At 40.2% G+C, this 27,835-nt stretch overlaps 1 protein-coding gene across 24 annotated transcripts in view; it reads right to left on the reverse strand.

Moving 5' to 3' along the window:
• Arpp21 (cAMP regulated phosphoprotein 21) overlaps positions 1 to 27,835 on the reverse strand; it is a 163,692-nt gene that overhangs the window by 86,292 nt on the left and 49,565 nt on the right. For 12 of the 24 annotated variants that reach the window (XM_036194186.1, XM_036194179.1, XM_036194176.1 and 9 more), the window contains exons 6-11: positions 23,510 to 23,651; positions 22,075 to 22,153; positions 21,405 to 21,464; positions 20,589 to 20,729; positions 2,901 to 3,009; positions 596 to 697 (exon numbers count right to left, since the gene is read on the reverse strand). In XM_036194186.1, coding sequence (XP_036050079.1) covers positions 596 to 697; positions 2,901 to 3,009; positions 20,589 to 20,729; positions 21,405 to 21,464; positions 22,075 to 22,153; positions 23,510 to 23,651 — 633 coding nt within the window. Of the gene's footprint in view, positions 1 to 595; positions 698 to 2,439; positions 2,531 to 2,900; positions 3,010 to 20,588; positions 20,730 to 21,404; positions 21,465 to 22,074; positions 22,154 to 23,509; positions 23,652 to 27,371; positions 27,424 to 27,835 lie in introns of those variants that run through there. The other 12 variants (XM_036194196.1, XM_036194195.1, XM_036194197.1 and 9 more) reach the window with 5 other exon arrangements.

The raw sequence follows: 27,835 nt of genomic DNA on the forward strand, positions 1-27,835 counted from the left end.
TACTTGTGAGGAGACCAGAAAGTCACACAGATACTTTCTTCTATTGCTCTCCACCTGGCTGTTTGTACTCAGAGTCTCTCCATGAACCAGGAGCTTACAAATGGACTAGACTGGTTGGCCATTGAGCTCTCAGGATTGACCTGTTTCTGCCTCCCTAGTGCTTGTGTTACAGAAGCTTGCCCCCATGCCTGCCTTTAACAGGGGTGCTGGGAATCCAAACTAAGGCTCTCTCATGTTTTCACAGTGAGCATTATACTCACTGAGCCATATCTGTGTCCTTAACATTGATTTTTTTTTTTTAATTCACTAGTAGGGGATCTGTTGCTTACTATGGATGTAAAGGAATTTCAGAATTGACTGTCTCTTTCACTAACCCAAATCCCATCTCTACCCCAGGAGCACATGCAGACTCTTGGCCTGTTTCCACCACATCCCTGAACCAGGTTCTTTCCCAGAAACATTTGTGTTTTCTGCTTTGTGACTCTTTCCTTGGTCCCAGCCTCTGTACTCCCTGACAGCTTCCTATCTGAGAAACGAGGGGCCTTTCTGCTAATGGAAGGACCGTACTCAAGAGGCAATTAAAACAACTACTCACATCATGTGCAAATATTCTCTCCCTCACTCTCTGATATTCCTCTTCTCTCTCTTCAATTGATTTACTTCGTCTGTCATCTCTAAATGGATGCATTCTGTTTTGCTGAACAGAGAAAAGAAATCAGGAGGGTTATCCATGTTGAGCTGTTAAGCAACTGTCAATTGAGAATAATAAATGCTCATTTAGATAACTGGAGCCTGACAAGCCCCACCCCCTCTGCTCCCTGAGGAGGCTAGGCCGGGGGATATAAACTTACATATATATGTCTTTGTGTGTGTGTGTGTGTGTGTGTGTGTGTGTGTGTGTGTGTGTGTGTTTATATGTGCCTGTGTGTATGCATGTGTGTGTGGTATGTATATTTGTATGCCTGTGTGTATCTGTGTATGATATGTGTGTGTATGCTAGTGTGTGTGGTGTTTATATGTGTATGTATCTGTGTATGTGATGTGTGTATGGTGTGTATATGTGTGAGTGTATCTGTGTGTATGACCTGTGTGCATGTGTGTATGCATGTATATGTGATGTGTATATGTGTATGTGTGTGTTTAACTGTGTGTGTTTGTGTGTGTGGTTGTATGTGTGTATGCATGTATGTCTGTGTGTGACATGTTGACATAAGGATGTGCTACTCCACGTTAATCCTCTATGAAGGAAAGCAGAATGAATATTATAAAAATGAGCAGCCTTACATATGCCTTAGGAATTGGACCAGAGATGGGATGGCCAGGAATAGTCTTTTTTTCCCTTTGCTGTATGTGTCTGACAACAACAGGAGGCAAATTGTTGATGGAAAGAGTGAAGAGTGAGTTCATGGGGCCTGAGGGATGAAGTGGCTGTGAATATTTGGGATCTCAAGAAAGAACAAGAAAACAGAGAAAGTGGGAATCTGAAAAGAACCTGTTTCTAGTCTCTGGCTCCTAAGGTTTCTTTGTTCGCTCAGTGGCTGACCTGTGAACTGCCTGGGGAACATAAGCTTGGCCTAGAAAACATGTTTGTTGATAACGGTCAATGCCAGTGCAAAGAAAGCCAAAATAACAATCCAAAGAACCCAGCATGAGAACTACAAGTCCTCACCCTCTCTGACCCACTCTCTGCATCTCAGCTGCCCTCCCACCTATTTGCCATTCTGGACAAAATACTCTCTGCACTAAGTGCATTCATCCATACATTCGCCAGACACCCACAGAGTATACAACACAGGCATGTTTTGGAGTCAACAAGAGCCCCAGTGCAGCTCAGGGCTGGGGGCAGCAGTGGTGGGAGACAAGAAGGTACAAATGAGGAATAGAATTTTTACATATCTATTTTTTTAAAAAGCACATTCAGAGATGCACACGCCGGCTCAGGGTGACTCACTTTGAGTAATTAATATGAGATCTTGAATAAGATACATATTGTCTTACCTTTATGAATTTTAAAGCAAAGGCATGTTTCAAAAATATCTATTTGGATTGTCAGACACCAAGTACAATTGTCAGGGAATCCTCCTGACTTTCTGATGTTCTTATTGCCATTATTATTGTTTTCTTTTTTGATTCTGTCATTTACTTAGTCGTCTTGCTTGTAACCTCCCTCCCTCCTACCCACATAGAGGAGAGATCCAGTAAGGTCTCTTTACCTTTGCTCAAAGACCATGATTAGGGCTCTCGATAGATAGAATGACATAGTGTTTTGTCACAGGCAAAATACACAGGGATCAGTTTCTGCTACACTTCATGCAAACGAGCAAACACGTTACATAGACCATAAAACGCGGGAAGAAGGGTGGGAGACTAGAACGCAAACTTGATGCTTTTCTGTGAAGACTTAATTTTAGGATAGTTGCAAAATCCTCCTGTCCTCACCATAACAAGGTATGTTCTTTACAGCTACAGCGGTGGCTCATCCGTCCTCATTGATAATCCAGCTCAAATTGTGCACAACGGAAGGACAGAGCTGTAGGGAGTGGAGCGACTGGCAGAGTTACACAGACATCTGGAAATGCAGCTGACAAGCTTATCCCCACAGCTCGGAGCTTGCAGCATCCCAACCCCCACCAGAACATGCAGCAAAGACTGCGCCAAGCACCACCCATGCATCCCAACACAGAGCTTCTGCTAAGCAACTAGGGCAATACCATGTGGCTACCCGCTGAATGCCAGAGGGGGAGGCAATGGAGGCCAAAGGGTTGGAGAGAAGGCAGCAGTTGTCAGAGGCAGAGGGGAGGGCTGGGAAGCAGGAGGGGACCACAGAGGGACAACAAGAACATCAATCAGCCCACCTTCAAAAACAACAACGTCAGCCACTCTCAAACTTGAGAACCAACCTGATTGTCTTCTTTATCAATACTAGAGTTATCTCGCTTCAAGATAAACCGCTTCTGGGATTCTTCACTTTTTTCATCTTTTAAATGTTCACAAAACCTTTGCTCTGGTCTGCCAGCAAAGTAAAACATATCAATAAAAAAAGTATTTTTTCCCATCTGATTAAACTTAGTTCTTAGTGTGTTTCCCCCACAGTGGCATTTAACTTAAAAGAGAGGGAAGGAGAGAGAGGACAGGGGTTTATACTTGGTTGTGAAATTGGAATTGTTGGCAATATACAGGTAGGTCAGAACATGTCACTTTACATGTGGGTTACAATACCTTTTGTTATTTCCAATTCAGAACCTTGCTTGCTACATGCCCATCACCAGGGATGAACTTACAGAAACAGTAAAGCTCCCAATACATGCAGCGCTTTGATGTTTTTCTTAGTTGTTTTGACCTTTGGTAGTTCTCCAACGCAGAATTTCCCCATGCAAATATGCAGTTATTTTTAGTGCTCCTATTTTCTGGTATTGGGGATTGAATCTAGAGACTCTAGCAGGGTCTCTAAGGCTGAGCTGCATCCCCCGCCTTGCCTTCTTTTTCCTTTTCATTTTGAGACCTAATCTCCCTGAGTTGCATAGACTGGTCTTGAACTTACTTTGTAGCTCAAGTTGGTCTTGAGCCAGCAGTCTCCTGCCTCAGTCTCCAAAGTGGGTGGGATTACAGGTTGTGCCACCAGGCCCAGCTAACTACAACAGACTTAAAACATAGCATCTGCCCTCTCACTCACATCTGGCCACGGCCTCTTAGCACACACTGAGAGTCTTTGGGGTCCACTCTGAGAGTCTTGTTTACAGCTGTTCCTCTTCCCTTGATAATGAATGCTCTGGAATTTGGCTTCTTTAGCCCCTGACCTTCTGGTCCATGTTTTCTAGATCAGGTCAGTAATTAAGAAAACTGACGGTATTTAGTTTAAACAACTTATTTGTGATTGATGTGCAGGGAAGTCTCTAAGAGAGCTCTTGAAAACAGCTGTCTCATGACTTCTGGAGTTCCTGCCTCTGCTGGGTTCCTAGTATCAAAGAGGAAGCCACTTTGTAGTGACTTTGTTCTAAAATGAGTGACCAGCAATTAAGAAAATGTCTCCTCACAGACAGCACTTTGGTGACAAAGGAATTAAGTGTCTAGTTCAAGTCAGAATGAGAAGGACCTTCTCCTCAACACTGGTCCATACATTAGGACAGCAGTGACAAGCAGGCAAGGGGAGTAAAGCTCAGCTTGTGCCAGCTACACTGCAGAAGATTTATGAAGTGATGCCATCCTCATGTCCCATTGTGTTGGTAAAGGTGGGGTGCAGAGGAGATGGCCTTTTTAAGATGAGGAAAGCACCCCTCAGTGATTATTTTGATTCCATAACTATAGATTTGTCCATGAAACCACGGTCATCAAACTGTGTTGGTTACATCCCCATGGACATGGTGGTGCAGTCCCTCTGACCATACATTGCACAAGGGCCTGGAGGTGAGTCTTGGGGGGGGTCTCACCCCTCAACTTAAATAACCAAGGAGCTCCATCACATCATCTTGATGATCAATGTAAACATTTTCCACCAAACTTAAAATATAATAAAATATAACAAAAGATCTGGAAGTGGAAATGGGGCATTAGGAATGAACAAAGTTAATATAACGTAGTCAATGTACACATGATTTCCTTACTGTACAGTGAAGTCTTATGATGGCAACATGTTCAGTTATAATTTGGGGTAAATAACAACTTCCCCAAATGATTTGCTATCTTGGAATTTCCGACCAACATTTATTTCTTTGGCTGTCCTATCATTTTCTCCCCCATAGCAATTGAAACGAGGATGTCAACTTAAATAAAGATGTTGATTACATCAATGTTAATTACATTATATCGGTGTTAATTAGTCTCTTCTGATATCCTCAGGCACTAGTCTGTTAAGCCCTAATAAATGAAATTATTTGCCTAAATCTACAACTATCCTTTTTGTATTTGTTTCTAACAGTCTGCAAATATTCATACACAAATGAGAGGACTTGAGAAGATGGACATTTTGAGGCATGGGCACAAGGTGAATTTGTTTAGTCTAATTTCTTCTTTCAAGATAAAATATATTTGAGTGAGAATTCAGAATGCTAGCTGGTAGGTAGCTTATGTGGGTTGAACACTATTTCCTTACAAACAGTAATCCTTAGTGGCCATACCCAAACCCGGTGCCACTTGGCTGAATGAATGAATCAATGTATGGACGAGAGACAATTTCGCTTAGCTATGTACAACTAACTCATTATAGCTCAGGGACTGATCAAGAGTCACTCAGTCAAATATGAAGTTACAATTTCTTTAATTACAGAATAGGACATCAGAGAGTTTGGTTCACTGGAGCATAAATTCAAATTGAAAACAGAAAGATCATTAAACATTGAATTTATGTTTATTAATCATTAAAATCTTCTTATATAAGTCTGAGTTTTTTGGGTAGGGAAGAAATCTCAGTCCTCCTTATTTTTGGCTTATTCCAAGAATATCTTAGTGTAAAGTGTGATAGACTTCTATTTCAGCATTCCTTCTGAAATCTCATTTCATCATAGTGCTGTGATTTATAGCAACATATATCACATATATGTATGTGTGCATGAAAAATATTTGATAGCATGACAAAACTTAATCAGAAAGTGTGTTGTTATAACAAATATGAAGAATATTTCATACTTTGAATATATTATACAAAATGCATTCTCACTGATTGATTGGAAAGTTATCTTCTTTAATTATATTTTCAAAAGTTAGAAAAATATTAGCTACTTAAGGATTCTTGAAAAATATTTTAAATGCTCATAAAATGATTTTGAAATTTGTTTAAGAATAATTAAGCAAGTGTAGTAACATTTTTTTTTCAGGTTGGCTTTATGGAGAACTGTTCATGACTTTAGACCTAACTAAAGCATAAGTTGAAATACTACGGTAATTGAATTAAAACTACTGACAATGGGCCATTGAGGCACAGCTATTTTAAAAAATCACTTTTACAACTAATTGAGCAAGTATTATTTCTGAGTCATAAGATGAATGACACTAAAATAATACATTTAGGGATGGTATTTCAAATGGTAATGAACTGCTTTTAGTCTGTGAATACAGGGATGCAACTCAAAAACAATTTTCAAAGCTACAGAAAAAAAAAAAGCCACGCATTTATTAAATGATGATAAGTGGACTTTGCTATGTCCCTCATGGACATGTATCAATTTGTCTCTTTTTTTTAGAATTTGCTTCATGAGATATCATGTCTACCTTTCTATATATCATTGCCAAAATGCATAGGAAATAAAATTAATGCTTAGTTTATATGAGTAATAGCTTCCTTACCACAAGATAAAAAAAAAAAAAAAACATCTTATCCCACAATCTCTAGCACATATGGCAGACGCCCTGCTCCTGGATAGTGAATATGCCTGCACCTGCCATCATGCTGGCCTCTCTGGGGGGAAATATGAATATTTAAGTTGATTCTACATTGTTCCTCCTTTGATGGAACTCCTGAAAAAGAGGGTAGCTGGTGAAGATAACCAAATGTCTCTTCTACTCAGTCAATTCCAATCTTAGTCAAACATTTTCCCTAGAATCTTTAAAAAGTGGATATTCATTATTACTACTGTTTTGAATCTTTTCTTATCTTTAAGTATTTTAAACAGTTTAGCCTCACTATTAAGCTGTTAAGACCAAACTTGTCACTCTTCTTCCAAATAGTTCTGCTGAATCTTGTCCTCCCTACATAGAAAGGAAGAACTGAACTCTCTTGAATGGGGGTGGGAGTGGGGGTGATAGTTGATAGTGGGGGTGACAGTCAGTAGTGGGGTAGGATAACAGAGGCCTTGGCATGTCACCTGGACTACAGAAAGAGTGGAGCTGAACTGATAGGGAATATATCTCAATAAATACCATTGCACAGAGGCAATAAACAGTATCAGCTGGACAGAGAAATAAACAGTAAAGGATTTTGATTGTCAAATATAAATAAACCTAAGAAAACTGTGAAAACGTCCATTAAAATGTTCACAGTGGTGGATCTGTGACTAAAAATAACTAAACAAGTCCTGCGCCTTTGTTGAATAAGCATATTTCACCATTTCTCCTATCAGTCTGTCTTTTTATCCCTTTCATTTCCTTTTGAATGAAATTATATGCTATACTTTAGAACATGGAGAAGTGTTTTTTTAATTTTATATATATACTTATTTACTGTTTCCTTTGTGTGTACACATGGGTACCACACTGCCTGTGTGGAGCTCAGAGGACAACTTGCTGGAGTCATTTCTCTCCTTCGACTATGTGAGATCTAGGGATCACACTCAGGGCATTTACAGACTGAACCGTTTTACCAACTTTTTGTACCTTTTATTATTAGAATTTTTCAAATTTGTATATAGAATTTTACATGTTTTCACAAAATCATTTTCTTTCTTTTGTATATATGTATAGTGTATGTATATACATGTCCATGTGTATTCATGTGTGTCAGGTTACACATACACCCATGTACGTTTTTGGAGGCCACAGGTATACACTGGATATCTCCCTCAATTGCTTACCACCTTATACTTTGAGACACCATCTCTCTCTGCATCTGGCGCTCACTGATTTGGCTTACTAGACAGCACGCTCCAGGGGTCCTCCAGTCTCCTACTCCCCAACACTGAGACTATAGGTATGGAGCCATTCATATCTTTGTATTTGACTTCTGGAGATCCAAAGTGAATTTCTCATGCTTTATGTAAATCAAACAATTTTGCTAATCATTTTCTACCAAGTTCTTTTAGTGTGATTAAGTGTTAATGGACACACAGGCTAACAAGGTACCATGGACTACCACAAATGACACTTAGCAAACTACTCAAAGGCAACTTGGGTCTGTAAGACTCTTAAGTTGATGTTTTTGCTTTGGAAAAATTACTGGGCTATATGGATGAAGAAGTTTAAACATGCTGATTTGCCTTGATATTTCTAAGGAGGAATCCAAAGGAAATGGGTGTAAATGAATACCAAATTCCATTTCATAACAATAGTGGAGTGAAGATCTGTCCTGTACTGCATGAGGAACTTGAGGCCTGTTAGAGTAACATGAAGTCCTCTAAAACAATATCCAATAATATTGACCAGCAAGTAAAAACACTGCATAAAAGCACAAATACAATTTGACTATGTTGATGTTAAAACTACAACACATGACAACAGGAATAATGTTAGCAGAAGGCTTATCCATGGATGGTGAGCTGACAGGCAGCTTTACTTCTAGCCTTTCATGGATTTGTAATTATAATAATCACATATTATTTTATGACAACAAAATAATGAAAGCTATTATCTCAGATAGATAGCAAAACAATTCAGCAACTTAATAGTGACTCATACCAAATCATTGGATTATAAAAAGTTATTCTTATATTTTGAATATGTTTCTCTTTCATTAAATATATTATTTAATAATCTGCTGAATTGGGGATTTAAATGGTTTGTTTCATCAAATTATTTTTAATCATTCTATTGTAATGCAAGGTTAAGATTAAATGTAAGATTAAATTTTGCTCTTTGCCCCAGTCAGATTTTTTTACACTAAGATCCTCTAGTACATGAAAACTCATCTCATACTACCAAATTCCCATGTTTATCTGTGTGTTCTTCTTGATTTGTATGAGTAGAAATTTTACCAGTGACAAAATAACAAGCAAATGATAACAGTCACCAAGAAGATTTTGTGTGTGTGTGTGTGTGTGTGTGTGTGTGTGTGTGTTATAATGATGTTATAAAGAAGACAAAACAATAATATAGGAAAAGACTTAAGGGGCTCAGAAGGATGCGATAAAAATTTAAAAAGTAAAATAAATCACATACAGTTAGGGCCTGATACGGTATTCTTAGTTTGTGTGGCTAGTTATTCATGAACTGTATTGAGCATGGAATTACAAAGCTGCCAAATAGGGATACAATCAGACCACTGAGCTTAAGGACACTGGTATCATTCTTCAAGTTTATCTATAAATCAAGAGTTTGCACAAATGGGAAACAGTATCTATAATACAGGAAGAAAAAAGTGCTTCAAAAGTGATACGTGGATGATTTTACATGCAATGCCTATGAAGTATTGTTAATTACTATCTTCAGATACAAAGGCAGCGTGCAATACACACTTAGGTTCTTGAAACTATGCAACCGTTCCTATGTTTTATCACATAAGACCAAAGAATCTGCAAGGAGGACTTCTAGTGGGAAAAATTGCCAATTTTAGGATTACTGTTGGTTCAGATTCAGGATTTGCTGAAGATAACTTTAGGATTCTTTTATTTCAGAAACCTCAGTGGTATTTTTTTAAGTAAACCTATGACCCAATCATGTAATGCCCACAGACACATGTGGTACTTGCTTCAATCTACTCATCCTTCCTCCCTCACCAGCTTCTGCCCTGACATAAGACACCCTCTGCATGTGGCTTTGACATGCTTTTCCTTCCAACACTTCATTAATGAGACTTTTTTTTTTTGTTCAGTTCCATCATATTAATTTATTGAAAGTTTTCTAATTCTAAGCTTTTTCTCAATGGTAATAAACTTGTAAGATGCCTAGACCTTCAGTGTACCTTATCCATCTATTTCTGTCTTACATGAAGAATTTGGGAGGAGCAAAAGGGAAGAACTTGAGCTAAATATGATCCAATTACATTGTCTGAAATTTGTTCAAGTTAGAGTTTCTATTGCTGTACTGAAACAACATGGCCAAAAGCAATTTGGGGAGGAAAGGATTTATTTGACTTATACTTCCACATCATTGTTCATCATCAAAGGAAGTCAGAACAGGAACTCAAACAGGGCAGGAATCTGGAGGAAGGAGCTGATGCAGAGGCTATGGAGGTGTGCTGCTTACTGGATTGCTCATTTCTGCTTTCTTATAGAAACCAGGACCACCATACTATGAGTGGTACCACCCAAAACAGACTGGACCCACCCTGAACAATCACTGATTAACCCTGCAGGCTAATCTTAAAGAGGAATTTTCTCAATTGAGGTTCCCTGTCTCAGATGACTTTAGCTTGCATCAAGTTGACATAAAACTAGCCAGCACTAAATTCTCAAAGATTTAATAAATATATTTTTAAATGTTGTTATAGTAATGTATCCAATGACTCTAACTTCCATTCCCTAAAACAAAATCCTAGTGCATTTCAAAAAATGCACCAATGGCTGCAGAAGAAATGATCATACATATTTACTGTACGGTATCATTAATATTAAAGTGCTTTTACTATACAGACAACACTGAAAAAACAAGCCTAATACATCCTGAGTCTTTTCAGTCATGTATCTTATTGACTGTGTTATTATTATTATTTCTTGACAATTTGATAACTCTCCATAAAGGAGGAGTCCTGCTCATTTGCTTTGACATGCATAGGAGGGAAAGTAGATGCACCCAATCCTGGTGAACCCTGAAGTGCTTTGCCCAGTACCAGTGAGGGTTAAAATACCAGTTTAGAAAATCTTATTTACTGTTTATGTTTTATAAATATGCAAAATTAGTAGACATGTCAATAAATTATACTTTTTTATTACGTTTACTTATTGTGTGTGTATGTGTGTGTGTGTGTGTATGTGTATGTGTATGTATATGTGTGTGTGTACATGTGGGTGAAGGTCATAGGGCAACTTGTAGTAGCTAGTTTTCTCACTCCACTGTGTGGATCCTGGTGATTGCACTCAGGTTGTCAGGCATGGCAGCAAGTGTCATGCACTGAGATATCCCTTCAGTCCAGAGAACACCAAGAAATATTTAACGAACATTCTCATTGGGGTTAGAGATAATATGAAGTATGATAGATCTGATCTGCATTGTGATATTTGAATAATGTTTGATTCATGAGTGTCCAAATGGGCCAGTCAGGTGTTTATGAAAATAATTCTGTCTTCGAAAAGTGTGAAAGATAATTGGTGTTTTTTGTAATGAAGGGCTTTTTGTTTGTACATTATAATGTTTGTGTGAATTGGCCCATTAAAACTTACAGCTAAATATTGTATTTCCACTAAGGAAGAATTGGCATTGCGATTCAGTTGACAAAGAACTGCCATATTTCTTGTTTGCTTGCTTTTTTGCACATACAAAGAAAAACTATGATTTTTCTTTTTCCTGATTTGAAGGAGAGGGCAGGTGAAATAAAGATTGGGAAGTTTGGTTCTGTGCTCCTCTGCATTCATGGTGGGATCTGGAAGGGGCTGAGGTGAGAAGACGTAAGGTTATGGGATTAAAGGTATATTTTATGTGCTCATTTCTTTTGGTGGACTCCAATTTGCTTGAAGAGTCAACTGAGCTTTACGGCATATTTAACCTCCACATCCATGACACACTTGTCTTTAAGTGTTCCCTAAAATCACTCAAGACACAACTGTCAATGCTGTAGGCAAATCTAGAAGCTGCAAGGTGAGCCCTCAGTATTGAGCCAATTCCTTCTGTCTGCAGTGAACATCTGTGCATTCTGAGACTCAGGTTAGAGCAATTTAGCTTCCTCAAGAACTATTATACAATTGGGCCAATATTATAGGTAGTATGCATTGTGTGGTATCCTTTCTGTGGTTGTCCTGAACACCTAGTATGCATTATGCACTAAACCACACACACACACACACACACACACACACACACACACACACATAGTCTTGGACTTATGCCCTGTGGGTTTGCTTGCACACTTAGACATTCAACCTTTTTTTTTTTTTCTTTTCTCAGAGCTGAGGACCAAACTCAGGGCCTTCAGCTTGCTAAGCAAGCACTCTACCACTGAGCTAAATCCCCAACCCCGACTCATTCAATCTTAATGAAGCTGACTTGCCACACAGTGAACAGAAGATGGCTAAGTACTTAGATTTTCAAAGCATGGAACTTCAGTACTGAAAACTTGGAAAGTAATACTTTTCCTAACATTTTAAGGACATGAAGTCAGGTCTTAACTTACTAATAAGTGTGCTAAGACAATTAATAGTTTTACCACCAACTTTATTGTTAACATTTTTTTTATTTCAGCTCCTTTAACATTTTAGTATGTATATTCAAGTATGATGTGTATATGTGTATGTGTGTGTGTATATGTGTATGTGTGTGTGTGTGTATGTGTGTGTGTGGTGCATTTGCATGTGCATCTGTGTATGAAGATCAGAGGTCGACCTCAGGTACCATTCCTCTGCACATGATCCATCTTGGAGTTTTGTTTTGTTTTGTTTTGTTTAATACAGGGTTTCTCACAGGCCTAAAATTTTCCATTTTGGCCAGGCTGGCCATCTAGTGAGCCTCAATGAGCTTCCTGTCATATCTCCCCAGTTTGGGGATAAAAGCATGCATCACCAAGCCTGGCTTTTTATGTGCATCCTGGGGATCAAATTCAGGTATTGATGCTTGCATAGCAAGCAATTTTCTGACTGAGCATCTCCAAATGCCTCTGCACAGCTTTAAAAATAATCAAATGCAAATAGGAGTTTGAAAGTGAACCAATGCCTAGCAGTGAAAGAATACTGCTTAATTACTCTCTTGCTTTTTAGCATAACTTGACATTAGTGACTGTGAATGGTAATTCTTCTCCCCATAACCTTTGAAAGGTTAAGAGCTGAGAGGCTCCAGACCTTTGACCATGCTCTTCTGTGAACTGACCAGGTAAGACAGACTTGGGCTTTGGTTCCTCTCCTACAGGGTGGACCAGCTTGACATCCTACAATCCTGAGAGCTAACTGAATAAATAGTCAAACAAACAAACAAACAAACAAACGAATAAATAAATAAATGCCTTGGATGCATCATTGTGTCATATAAAATCTCCTTAAAATTATCATAATACAGATTCTGTCTGTAAACAAAGTATGTGCTTGTTTTGTTTCCAAAATTCAATAGTAAACTCTATCATACAATTGGAAAAGGGAATACAATAAACTTATTTTCCTCCTGCTGTTTGTTTCCAAGATCCCTCTCTCATGCACAAAGCCTTATACTCTCAGAGGAAAAAGCAAGACAATACTATGGAGACAACATAATGTTTCAGGGAAATGGCACAGAGTTGGACCAAGGTCAACAAACAGTTCTGAGTCTGAGCTTAAGAGATGATTAAGGACCTAGGTGTCTTCCCAAAGAAAGGGTAAAATGTTTAGGGAGATGAATACGTTAATGATTCTGATTCTATCATTAAACAATAGATACAAGTGTCCCAACAGCACAGCATCTCTGCCAATCAGATAAGGAACAGGAAGTGGAATGTGTTCAGAGTTTTACTGAGAGCAATGCAGTTTTAGGCATTTGATCTTTGGATTCCAGTCAGATGATTGGCAGCACCATCCCTACAAAAAGCTTGACAGTAGATTCACCATGTTTTAGAAAGGGCAGGGTGCTAACCAACCACTCCAAGATGCACTTAAATAGATGGATGCTTGGTTCTCTTCAGAGGCCTCAAGTAAGCATGGACTCAGCATGCTGCCAGTGTGCTTACAGCGCTCCTTACAGCTCTAAACCAAGGACAAGAACTCCACGAACATGGTAGGAAGCCCATGTCTGTTCTTTGTTTTGTTGTGCTTCAGTGAAAACATAGTCACCTGGAGAGTATGAAATTCCCCGTAGTGGACACCCAAGAACCCCCATGTTAAGTCTCAGTGGTTCAGGGTACTCAGCAGAGCATGTGGTCCTTCGCCTGTCCTGGGTCTGTGTCCTAAGAAGCTGGAAGGCCCAGCATCCTGTGGCTAGGATAGTAATGATCTTTTTCTTCAGGGATTCTTAGCAAGGACCCTTCATGTCATGTATGCCATCTTTTAGAGCAGCTTTCTCTAGCTAGAACAGGGTTAGTTGTTGTTGATTTCCCGATTAGATGTCTCAGTTAACTGTGTTTTCTGGAACTGTCACTCCACACCCCACACTGCAAGAATCCTGGGGTTGACTCCTAAGCACTTAATTCTCTCTTTGTTTGTATTGCTTTGGTTTGTTTTTGAGACAGGGGCTCAGTCTGCAGCCAAGGCTACCTTTAAACTCATCTTGTAGCTAGGTGGGTCTGAGACTCACTATGTTCCCCAGGCTGGCCTCAAGCTCATGGAAATCCTCCAGTGATTTAGAGTATCCTTTGGACCACTGCCCCTATCTCACAGTTTGCAGAGAGTGAAGTACAGTCCTCCAATGCATTTGCTACTGCCATGCTCTGCTCTGCACCCTGAAGGGTAGGGAATTTGAGGCAAGGAGAGTGGGCGGATGTGAAAGATGAAATGGAAATTGTTGAAGAGATGACAACCTTTTAACTTGAAAATTATCAGGGACAAGTTAAAAGTTGATCTGCAATATGCAAAGATACCCAGGCAGGCATGGGTAAGAATCACATTGTTTGTGGGAAATGTTAGTATAAGCAGATGCTTTCCAGTCTCCAAATGCTAAACTCCAGATCTACATTCTTTCTCTGGGATGAAGAAAAGAATAAGGAGATAACAAAAGAGCATGGGGAACCTCCAGAAAAAGAACAATGAACATCTTTCTGCTAAATGCAGAAAAATAATTGAAAGAGAGAAAATGGAGATCAGGGAGACAAAGAAAAGCACAAAACTTCTAATATAACAGGTACATACTTGTAACAGAGAAAAACTTGACAAAATCACTTTCAGAGTTTTAGTTTTCTGCCTCAATGTGCAGAAGATAACATTAGTCCAGAATGAGTCTCACGCTTATGATCACAGCAACATGGGAAGCTGAGGCAGGAGCTCACATACTCAAGCTCAGCTGGGGCCACACAGTGAGATCTTGTCTAAAGACAAACTAGGAAGAAAGAAAGAGGCTGGAAATGGGGGCTGCCGTAGCCCAGGAGCAGAGGTCTTCCCTAGCAAACATGAGACTCTGGGTTCCACCTCAAACATCACAGAAGAATAAAAGCAACATTATAGAGAACAAGCACATGATAAAATCTTTGGTGGTCATCAAGCTGCACAGAACCCAGGCTCTGCATCATGGATTTTCAGTGGGTGACACTATTGAATCTGATGGTCAACCAGAAGTCCAACGATGGGAAATACAAAGTGTTGCTGTCAAACTTTGGAGGGACAGGGCAATGGAACCAATTGAACATGAAAAAAACCAAGGATAACAACAACTACAAAAATGCAGGGCCTAATTTCAGACACAGAAATGGCTGTTTTAAGAAAAATCCAGACAATTATAATGGGAGGCCTCCTTGGAGACCCAGTTGATGTACCAAAAAGTGTGCCTAGAGGCAATTGGTCACATACTCTCACCTGCTCTTTCTTGGTTAGTTCTGAGGTCTAGAAAACCTGCAACACTACAGGCCAAGATTATTTTATAGTTCTCTAATATACATAGTTTTGCTCAGACGGCAGGGCCATCTTGGACTGTCTCTCACAAGAACTCCACGATAATTCTCTACTTTCCCTAGGCATCCTAACTCCAGCCCTACAACTTGGTGATGGAAACATTTGGCCAAGCCTCCCTATCCCTGTCACTATTCCTCTCTTGAACACATCCTACTTGTTCACACCACACTGACTTCCCTAAAGCATCATGGTTGCCTATCAACACTCCTAAAGCCTTAAGGGCTCTCTCTCTTTAACATTCCAGTGGATCTCCCAGTGACATTCTGTGAAGCAAAGAATCATTGCAAAATCCTCAGCCTCGAGGGCAAAGGGTCAGAGCTGGACTCCCGATGGTAGTGATTAAAGCATCACCTTGGCTTATTCCCTCTCTCCCTCTCTCCCTCTCTCCCTCTCTCCCTCTCTCCCTCTCAGCAGATTCCCTATCCATTCCAGGCACTAGTGTAATATTTAACATAGTCTTTTGTTAGATGGCTATACGAGCTAGATGCCACCATCTCTGAAGAAAGCTCAGCTCTTTGCCACTGCTCAATAAATGAAGAGTATTAGCATACATTTGTTTAGATGTATCTTCCCTTCCCTGCATCTACTTGACCACTGGTTCTCCTTAGTTTTGTCCACTGCTACAGGGCCTGGAGAACACAGCCTTTCTGCTCCAAAGCCACATGTTCTCTGGGGATCTCAAGAGTACTGAAAGTATTATTTCAAAACCTCTGGTGACATGACTCCAACTCTTAACATCATGTTTACTTGTTCCCCATGGAACTAAGGCTCCTGGGCATCTGAAGAGAGTCTAGGGCTACTGATAGCAAAGGTTTTGTAAGAACACAATGAATAGATTATCTTGTATACTAACATTATTGATAAGCATAACTCATGGATGTTCTCCTTCAACAGGCCACATATATTAGCAGTAACAAACCAGAACAAGACAGCAGGGACTATCAAATTATAGAAGATTCTGATGTTTACTGATAGGAATAAGAAAGTCTTCAAAATATCTTTAAAATAACAGCTCTTCAATACCTATTTCTTATCAGATAACAAAGGAATTAAACAGTTGGATCCTGGCACACATCTTGAAGACTTGGCTCAAGAGTTAAGATGATTGAGCTTGAAAAAAATCATCACATTATACACACTGGTTTAGATCTGAGTCCTGTTAATTATTCTTTCTCTGTAAGCCCCAAACTGAAATTCTCTTTGTAGGATTAGATGTGATGTGATAAATAAACCAAGAATTAAAGCACAGGGTATAGTGAACACATAGTAAGTGTCATGATTCTAAGTAGGAGATGGTTTACTCTCAGTTTACTCACTCAGGAATGCGGCCGGAGAACAATTCTTTCCATCAGGGGAGAGCTAATGGATGCTAACTGAGGGTATGACAGAGACTGGCAGACAGAGGCCATTCATTCTCCCACATGGTACACAGGGATTTTACTCATGACCTAAGAAGACTGAATTTCACATAGAACTATTTTCTTTCTGTGAAAAGCTTAACAGTCTCAAGTCACTGTTTGGAACATCTGAAACCATGCCTTGTCCAGAAAACTAAGGCAGAAGGTAGCTGCTGACTGTGTTTTCTTTGATACTGTGGTGTGGTGATAATGTAGGCACTGATGTGACAGGGGCACCTTGCAGAACCTTAAGGACTCGCTGAAGAAAACAAGCAACAAACCAACACAAAGAACACTTTCTTTGAGTGGTGGTGGCACAAGTCTTGAATCCCAGCACTTGGGGGCAGAGGCAGACAGATTTCTGTGAGTTCAAGGCCAGCCTGATCTACAGAGCAAGATCCAACCAAGGCTAACCAAAGAAACCCTGTCTTTGAAAACCAATAAATAAATAGATAGATAAATAAATAGATAGATAGATAGATAAACAGATAGATAGATAGATAGATAGATAGATAGATAGATAGATAGATAGATAAAAGCCTATCTCTCCCTTTACTTTTTAACCCATTTCCATAATCCATCCAATCAGTCACATTCTGGACCTGTTCTCCCAAGGCACAATGATAATTAAACTGTTTATTTTCAGAGATTTGCATGGGAGCAGCAGAAACCTGCACACATTAGAAAAATACTCCTTGAACACACACATCATTTACAGGGTACCATCCCAGCTCTCTCCCTTCTATGAGTCAATGTATTTCCATCCAAGAATACTTCAGAATTAGCCTGGCTCTTATTGACTAACAGTTGCTCTGGTGAGGCAACTCTTCATGTTTGCAGAGAATCCAAATTTCCCCATCAAGGCACCTAGATCTTCAACAGAGTGTTGTGAAGAGAATGGCCCATTTCTACCTGCAAACCAAGTAGACAGCTATAACATACATACATTCTCATGAAGCAACAGGCTTTGCCAGGACTACTACTATGATGCATGTCTTGAAAATTGCAATATGCCACCTATTTAAAAGAGCTTTTGTTTCATCCTCTCCCCTTTTTGCTCCTTTGGAGGTAGCAGTTTACCCTCAAACTCTGCCACTAGCCTCCTTCCTTCTAAGAGCCACTTAAATGACAGGGTTAGAAACATGGTAGCTGGGATGAAGCAAGAGAGTTTAATGCTCCGGCTAATGCCTAGAAACTCCACAGCTCACAGTGGAGTTCGGCATGGCTTGACTCAGGGAAGGATGATGGAAGGTGGCAGATGGGGCTGCCAGACAGGATCAGTTAGTGCTGTGATCAAAGCAGTCACCAACCCCCCAGAGGTGCTGCCTGCCCACATTCACTGTGCACTCTCCTGAAGGTGTAAACATGCACAGCCTGTTTAACAACGCCCAGGACAAATAAAGCTGGGGGCTGGAGAGAGGGCATAGCAGTTAACAGTGCTTGCTGCTTTAGTAGTGGACCCAGGTTCAGCTCCCAGCACCCATACTGGGCAGCTCACAACTGCCCACAACCCTAATCAAGAGAAATCTGATGGCATTTCTGGACTCCATGGCAACTGCATTCATGTGGTTCACATAGATAGACACACACATGTGGAAGCACCACACACACACACACAAGAAAACTTTCTAAAAGTGACCCAAGTTTGTGCTTCTCTGGAAGAGAAAAGGTTTAGAGATAGGACTTCTGTTAGTCAGATAATGGAAGCCTTCATGACAGATTGTATCCTGCAGTGGTGCTGGAGAACTCGAAGGAAACACAAGATCTACTGAAGAGTTAAGAAGTTTCTGGAGTCATAGGAATGTTCTGGATGTGTTCTGACTTTGTAAGCAGTTGGAATATGACTAACCTGATAAAGAAACTGAATTTTAAAATTCCAATTGTATCTCAATTTAAATGTAAATGGTCATATGGAGCTACCACAGTGAAAAAGGTAACTTTGCTAAACAGCTATCAGGAGTATTCACAGAGGCTCAAGATCACCAGCAACTAGTATATAAACATGGACTGATATTCATGACTATGAGACTGTAAAACCATTGGAACTATTCACAAATCCATGGTCTGCAAGCTGTAAATCTATCAGGCTGAATCTGCTCCATCTAGGTACTGATCCACATTTCCCATGGCCTCAGAGGGAAATACAACAGACCACTTAAAAGAGGAAGTCAATCACTTCTCAGTTTTGTCCTCAGTGAGTCTCTCCCTGTTTTTACGGTACCTGCAAGTCACAGAAAAGCTAGAATGGAGAGTGAAAAACATAAACAGTACACCAAAACCAGCTGGGCACATCTGATGGAAAACAAAGACGTGGTGGCTTAAAGTAGAGTGACCTTTACTTTCCATGACAGTCAAAACAGGAGGCACTAGAATCAACAATCAGATGAAGTGGAAAGTTGCTAAATTGTGAGATGTGTTTTGCCAGTGCAGTAGAAGGCAACTGCAGGACCCAACAATTCTGCAGCTTCAAGAGCCCTTAAACATTATCCACTTCAAACTGTTCTACAGATATATAAGCAATTTGAAACTCAGAGCCAAAAAGCAAAGCACTCAGTGTCCCTTAGATAATAGCCACTCTTGGTCTCAACTCCTTACTCAGTGCCCCTCCTCCTAACTGTCTCTCTGCCTCTGCTGAGCTTGGGAGGATCTCTGAGGAGATGAGGCTTGAGGCCACCCGGCTCGCCCTAACCTGTGGTGAGCAGAAAATAAAAGTGGTTTAACTGTGAGAGCTCTGTTCAACACAAAAGTGCCCTGCACTAACATCCAGACATGAAGACCATGTGATTCACCGCTCACCAAACACCTCAAAGGAAGAAATTCATTTCTTTTAAAAGATGACTTACTATCTTTTGAGGATGCCACACCTTTTGTTAAAGAAGTGGCTTCAGCCCTATTCAAAAGCTACACGGGTTCAAAGGAGACAGTTGCAAGTGTCGAGACAAATGGCATCTCCTATTACTACGTTCTTGACGACTCGGTGGGACGACGGGAAAAGATGCAAAGATGAAAGACTGATGATCTTGAGAAAAAGCAGGCATTGTCTTCTAAGGGCAAAAACTTAGATATCTGTCAAGCTTAAACCTCTTGCTGGTGGAGAAACCAAGGTGGCAAATAGCAAATGCAGCAAGCTGGTTGGCCCAGTCATCAGGACAGGGTTTAGAAGCAAGGTTTCTGTATCCTTTTACAGAACTCTTGCCTTTACATCAGAAAAAAGGGAGGAAGAAAAGGACAAATGTCTCTGTGTCTCTGTGTGTCACAGCTTTAAGAATCCTATCCTTTATCCATCCCTTCCCCTTCCTTCTGCCCTCCCCCCACCCTTCCTTTTTGACAGAATCACTCCATGTATCTGGGACTATCCCCAAACTCAAGATCTTCCTTGCCTCACTCTCCAGAGTGCTGGGACCACAGGCGATGCCACCATGCCTGGCTTTGCAGGAAGGGTTTATTTATCTATTTACTTACTTAGGCTTTATGCATTTGCAGTACTGGGAATCTAATGAACTGTGCATGCTATGTATCAAGTCCTCTACCCCTGAGCTACACTCCCAGCACAATGCCTGTTATTTTCATCTGAATGCTAGTTTTAAAATCAATCCCCACCATCTTTATGTGTAATTTCACAGAATGCTAATAGAAAGAAGAAAATCATGAGCTTTGTAACAAACAAACAAACAAAAACAGGAAATAAGTTTGCTTCACTGCCTAGAGTTTGCACATGTCCCTGGTTCTCATGCAGCCTTCTACTGCTCTACGTCACCCCACTGCTGTAAACATAGAAAGACAACCAGCGCGGCTGCACATCTTAGATGTCATATGCTTTGACATGTATACTGTGATCTTATGAACCAATTCCTGGCAGAAAAAGAAAATTCCAAACAAACTCCAATATGGGACTTACATTCTAGTACTACTTGTCTTGTTGATGATGACAGATTTTCCAGTTTGATCCACATTGTGGTCCAATCCGAAGTAGGCTGCCACCCGATGGACCAGCATTCTCTGATATGATGACATCTGGGGGAACTTTTTATAGTGGTTACTGGAACAGGATTACAGGAGGAGTGAAATCAGCATCTTCATTGTATGTCTGTAGGTTTTTACACATCACTGTCTCCTTTTATCCAGAAACTCTGGCCCCCTTTCATTTCAGCATCACCCGATGTCCTCTCCCACAGACACATTTCTACTATCATCGATTTATTGATCAAGCTGCACTTGGCCTGGCTGTTTTGCAGCCGCACATTCGTCTCATCTGTTACAAAGTGTTCTGGTTTAGTTCATGATACCTTATCAACAGAGGCAGGCAGAGGACAGACTACACGACATAGGAGAGATTGTAGATGTCTATCTGGAGATGTGTCATTACCCAGTTGACACCAAATGAAGCACAATTATTTCTAGGCATAACTGACTGCAGCCAGCTGGAGCCCATTAAAAAACTATAACAAAAATGAAAAGGGTTGCTTCTTGTTACAGCTCCTCCATGCTAATCAGTGTCCCCCTGTTTATGGCCATTTTGTCACAAATTTAACAGGCAAGAACACACATGATCCAAGCAATGACCACTCCAGAATCCAGTGACTTCTCCATTTAACATACCAAGAACCGTATGAATGGATGTTTTATCTCTCCACAACTCTCTGGCATGAATCATTAACTCAGATACTGAACTAAGACATGTCATCAAATTAGCTAGCATTGCCATTGAACATACTTGCTGTCACCAATGAAATCAATCATTTCCTGCTCCATTTTCAAGAGTATCATCCTGTCCCTGAAAAATAAACATTCAAAGGAAAGGTCTCATGTACTTTTCAGTTTCCAAAGGGCAAATAAAGTTCATCAAATGCAAGGGAAAAAAAGAGAAGGCCAACGTCTATCTAATTCATCTTCAGACTATGTTGACTCCTTGGTTTACAAACCATGATTTTGAACTTAGGATTTTGTTTTAATCTCACTTGTTAAGTATTTGGTATTGCTAAATGTTATTATTTTAATGCTAATTATGACATGTAAATTTTTAATAATAAAAATACAACTGATAAATCTTAAAGTCAAAAGAAACTGGAATGACACAAAGCTAGAGTACTGAATATACGTGGATATGTGCCTGCACTGAGGCATGATTGATTGATGTACTTTATCTCCCTTTTCCTTCAATCTTTCCTTGGGTTAAGGGAGCTAGGGCTGGCACACTCTAACTTAGGCAGTGGGTAACTATGTAACTATTAGGGCTAGCCATCCACAGGCAAAGTTCAGCAGAGCTATCAGGGAAGGCCATCTGTGTTTTATGCTTGATTTCTTAGAGGTATTTTGATTGATCACTTTGTAATATTCTATCTGAATCCCCTGCCCCCAAACCAAGGGCCTGTGTCACCATTTACCTGGTATTGTTCTTCAAAGTGTTAATCAGGAACTCATGTAAGTCTATGCCGGTGGAATCCGTGTACTCTTGGCTGCAGTCTGAAACAGAGCAGGACAAAGTTGAGCTGTCAAGGTTGATGATGATGGGAATGCAGGGGTGGGAAAGCGTTTGCAACCTTTCTGATTTCCTTCCCACTTAGGTCAATTTTAAAGGAAGCCCCCCCTACCCCTCACCCCCCCCCCCCCCCCCCCCCCGTGTGAAAATACCCACTACCTGGCAGGATAACATCAGAATAAAGATGAGACTTAGGGGTTGAGATGTTCTTGACTGTGGGAAGACCCTGGTGTCAGGGGAGGGGAAGTGTGCACACTGGCGGTGGGGGAATGTCAAATCCCATGCATTCTCACTATGCTGAAACCCAGCGGGGCACTGCCTCCACATGACAGGTACATCCAACCCACAGAGACCTCAAGAGCTTTCCATCCCTTGACAACATTTTCTGTTCAAGAAGAGTAGTTTAAAAAAATGAAACTTCTATTATAAAATATCTAAAAATTAATCAGTACAAAATATGGCAGGTGATAAATATTTTCAAGTCTTTCTGGTCTCCAGGTGTTGGATAAATCCAGGTTTACCCAGGTTGGATAAATACAGCCATTTTAGAGATTTTAACTTCTTTCTTCTTATACACCATAAGCATGAGATTTTTATCCAGACAAAAGCGAACCATCTGAAGCAGGGATATATTTGCAGGGCATAACATTAAGAGTAGCTACTACCCCTAGGCTGGTGGAATTCCCTGAGCTGTTTCCAGCCTGACTCTCTTCATTACAGCTTGACTTAGGTCTACTTTGTGCAATTGAAAGTGTATCAGCAGTCTCAAAGTTCTAGACTGTAGGCCTGTGGCTTTAGAAGGAAGGGCTCTTTTCCAAATGGAAATATGATTCTTATTTTCAAATGAAACAACACAAAATAGTATACGAATGAACAGATCAAAGTCCTCTGTGCCAGGGAGTCTACTGACCTACACACCCATGTGTGGCTTACTGTGGGAAGGTGCTGAAGTCCTTGCTGTCTTTCTTTTGAGGTAAAAGTGAATGAAAATATAAAGCTGTGTATCACCGTTGTTCAATAATCTGAGATAATTGTCAGTGAACCTGAATGCAAGAATGTATTTGAATTCCCTCTTTTGCCTCAGCTTGTCATGTAGAACAGGAGATTCAAGAGTAAATTCAAAGAAATAAGTGATTCTAAAAATAACCTTTCTAGCTATACAAATAAGGGAGCAGGAATGACAAGACAGTGAGGGTCACATTTTTTTTTAGCACCTACAGGACAACTTGGAAAATGAGGTACAGAGTGCCCAGGACTGTAAGACTTGTTCAGTTTGCAATGTCATCTGGCTATGCATGTGCCCAAATTAAGCAAGGTAAGGAAATGTTTTTCAAATTCACCTTTTGATAACATTCTGATCTTGGGTTTCTCGGATTTATCTCTGTTTTTATCCTTTTCTTTTTCTCTCTCAGAATCATCCTTCCTAGATTTATCCTCCTCTTGCAGGCTGGGGAAACTGGAAAGCTGTAAATGAATAGATTCCTGTTGGGGAAAAAATATAATAATTTAGGGCCAGCTATAATTCCCTCTGCCTGGCTTCTGTTTTTTCACAGAAATTCATAGGTATTGGAAAATGAGAGCCAGGTATGAATTCCTGTTTCTTAAGTGGTTAAAAACAATTAAGCCTGTCAGATAAAAAGAACACTTGCCCTTTAAGGTGAACTGAAATCCAGGAGTCAGCGGGAGGTCAGAAGACACACCTAGTATTAAACTTTGACTCATGAGTATTAACTTTAATCAAGCTAAACTCATGTAGATCACAACTCTTATTTTCTCTATGGTGTATTTTTAAATGTGTAGGGGAAAAGTTCCTCTATCTGCTCACACTGGAGCCACTGTCGTGTCTAAAAAAGGCTTCTCCAATTTCCTTCCAGAGTTCCTTATAAGGAGAAACGTGCACACAGACAGACAGGTTCCAGGAGGCATAATTACAGTTAGAACCAAGAGAAAGAACACACCCAATAGCCAATTTACAGCAGAAATCCTATCATGGGAGCCAGATCAGGAAGGATGTCCATGCTGTGGAAGACTGAACCCTGCAGCTGTGAGAATCCTAGGCCTGGGGTCTGGGGATTGCTTATGGATATCATTAATAGTTTGTTATGATTCAGTCACAAAAGCATTGCCTTTTAGAAAATGTGGTGAGTCCGGCATGTTGTCATAAGTCATCTATAAATCTGGGTTTGGGTCGATTTAATTGCAGTTAATTCTTTCTCAAACAGACTCTCTGAAGCAGCTGCTTGATACAGATTACAATGTTGAGCTGGATCTACTTTTGTGTCCACTCACTTTATTATTATTTTTTTTCTGGAATCCAATCCGCTTGTATTGATAACCACGCAGTAGCCATTACTTTGATTGCATATTTGCTTCTTTGAAGCAGGGTGCACCAAATGATGTTTTGTTGGGAATTTTAGTTTCTGCAAAGCATATGCTGACTGGAGTTACAGTGACTTAGGGAGGATGAGGCTAGGTTGTGCAGATATGAGAGATCACATGGTGGCTCTGCTTCATGATGTGGGGCATGGGATGGATAATGTTTCCAGTGAAGAAGAGTGTTTCTCACAGAAATTTTCCTGCAAGCTCACCTGACCTGTGACCTGTGACAATGGCCTTTAACTGTACCCAGATTGGAATTCATAATGGCTCTGATCAAATCTGGCGAATTGAATAAGCACAAGGTAGCACTCCTCATAGTGAGCTGTATGCTTTGGGAGGGACCTCATTGGAAATGATAACTGCAGGGAAGTCACCATGGTGGCCAGAGGGGAAAACAAAGACAAAAACCCTCTAACCTCCACAATAAAGAAGACAAGATAACAAATTCCACTGTCATAAATTGTTAACTAAGCCAGGGTTTCTCACGCCCAGGAGTTTATTCTGTGGGTGGATATGTACAAGATATGTAAAGCAGAGTGAGATTCTATTATGGTCATTCTTTGTATGATTAAGGACAGAACTATTACAATCAGTGAGGGTTCAAGTAGGATCTAGGATTTTGATTTTACTTTTACTTTCTCAGGAAATCTCTGGGACATTTCCTGCTGAGATGTGTCTCAGGATGGGATGAGAAGAGTCAGTCCATCAGTAGACTCAGAGAGAAGCTGTGAGTACATGAGTCACAAGAGAATGGTCCCATTCCTTCTTCAGAACTGTTGGAACCATCCAACCCTCTCTAAGTTGGAATCTAAAAATCATCATGTTGGCAATATATTCTATACATATAAACAGAGGCCAAAAACATCCACTGTAGAAAAATGTACAAATTGATGCTTTGTGTTGACAAATGCTACATTCAGAATAAAAAATATTTTCTACACATAAATATACAGTATGGTGTAGAAAGAACACACAAAAAGTGTTATAGAGTTGGTAAAAAACAATCTGTTATTTTTTAAATATTTTTATTGATATGCTCAATATTAAAATACAAGTGTTAATAAATAAATACATTGGTACAGGATAAGTTTATACCCAACAACAGTAAAAGAATGATTCAAGTTGCAGTAACACACTGATCAGTAAATAATATAACATTAGAAAATCACGCTTCCTTTAACTCAAAGACAGACTGAACCATCCATCCGGTGTGGGTCTGAGATCAAGTAATACAGGGAACAAGAGTTTTCCCCACACAAGAAAATGAAGGCAGTTTTCCAAATACTGTGAATATACAAACATGGGGGAAGCAATACATTCCATATACTGTATACTTCTCTGGGAGTCTATCCACACACTTTCTAACTGTGCAGTGATATCCAGTGAAGGCATTGCATATAAACTCTAAGATGGGACCACTTGCTTATACATGTATCCATTGGTTTTCTACCAACCCCTAATTCCCATCATCCTTTGGCTAGCCAACAGAAAGCTTGAGGACCCTGATTCTCTCCTCCAACACTAACCTTGTTTTCTGGGTTCAGAGCCAGCAGGAACAAAGCACCGTTTGCACCCACTGTGTGAGAGTACCTAGACCTGCCTATGGAATAGGTGCTATGATACAGGTGACCTGTACCAAAATGCCTCTTATTCCTTGTCAAAGGAGACAAAGAGTAGATGAAGTCTACAGAGGCTGGCCTCCTCTGCCTGGCCTTAGAAGTGAGAGACAACTGGGCCATTACTTCTCCCAGAGTCTGCCATTCTACTGGGTTTCACACAAATCATATGGCGTACATTAGAAGCCATCAACCCACATTGATAATACAAGGCATAATATTCACATCATTTCACCTTTTCCATCTCCATTAAAAATAGATGCACACATTAAATGCTGAAGAAAAGCCACATGTTTCTCAGAGCCCAAGGATTTTTTTTGTTGTTGTTTTTTGTTTTTTGTTTTTTTTAAAGGCTGTATATGAAACACAGTAATGGCAACTGAATGACAGCTCACCCCTGCCTCTCCACATGAGTGGTGTGATAAAAAAATGAGACTAGAAAAGAAAACACTCTTAGAACAAAAATCTATAAGGAATTTCTTTTTTGGTTCTTTTAACGAAGGTGCTCTCCATGTTCTCTGTGTCAGTAAAGAGAATGTAGAGGCTTTCAATTAATGTGAAAAGGGAGGTGGGGATGAAAGGCAAAACATTCAAACAAAAACTAATGATTTTGCAATCAATTTTCCCTCCCCTGGGCTCAGGCAGATCATCTGACTTTTGTCTTGACTGCCTTTGGCCTCTGATAAAATAAGCAACATTTCTGCATCAAGACTGTGATTCTCAGAAGTAAATATGATGGTTGGGGGGGGGGCATGAAGGACTTCATTTGGTCACGAAGCATTTTCCTGGACTTTTAAGTCTGGAGTGCCTACTCATCTTGCTGAAAGGAGCAAAGACAAGGATGAAGACACGCAGCAACTGATCAGTTTCCAACTGACCACCAGCTCAGGTGCTTTTGGGGCCATTTTTGCAGTGTTCACCTCCCTCCCTCAATCCAAAATTTAAAAATCTCTTGCAAAGGCCATAAGGATATTTCTCCAAAGCTCAGGGCACCTTAGCCACTATTTCTTAAGTCTCATAGGCGCCAACAGTGGTGTGTTTTGTTTTTTGTTTTTTGTTTTTATAGGCAGGTGCATTTGGGGAGTTGAGAGGTAAGTTATCTCCCTAAAGACAGAGTGTTTGGGGTATATTTGGTTCCGCCTTATCAAGAAAGAGCCTTGGTGGACATCCAGCACTATTGTGCTTACTTATCTTTTTTTTAAATTAAGTTTTAATCTAAATTCTTTTGAGTTCCTTTCCATTTGCAGTTTTCAGAGAGTCTGGAAAAGAAACAAATGCAATATCCTGTGTTATACATTTAAACTAGTTGTGTCTGGGGGTGGGTGGGTGTGTATGTGGGTGTGAGTCTATTTGCATACTTGTGGGAGGCACACCAGGGTGTATGGGTACATGTGCACATGGAATCAGAAGACTACTGTGGCTCTTTCTCCTCTGGTGCCATCTACCATTTTCTTTTTCTTTTTTTTTTGAGACAGTCTCTCAGTGGGACTTGGGGCTCACTGGCTGAACCTCAGGCTGACTGGCTCTTGAACCCCAGGAACCTGTCTATTTGGCTCTCTTTCCCCCAAACTGAGATGGCAAACCATGCCCAGCTTAAGCACATTCTGGGGGTTGAACACTGGCCCAAATGCTTATGTGGCAAGCAGTCCATACCTGCTAGGTTATGGACCC

This window comes from Onychomys torridus, chromosome 7 (genome assembly GCF_903995425.1).
Source record: "Onychomys torridus chromosome 7, mOncTor1.1, whole genome shotgun sequence".
In the NCBI taxonomy this organism is placed as follows: domain Eukaryota; kingdom Metazoa; phylum Chordata; class Mammalia; order Rodentia; family Cricetidae; genus Onychomys; species Onychomys torridus.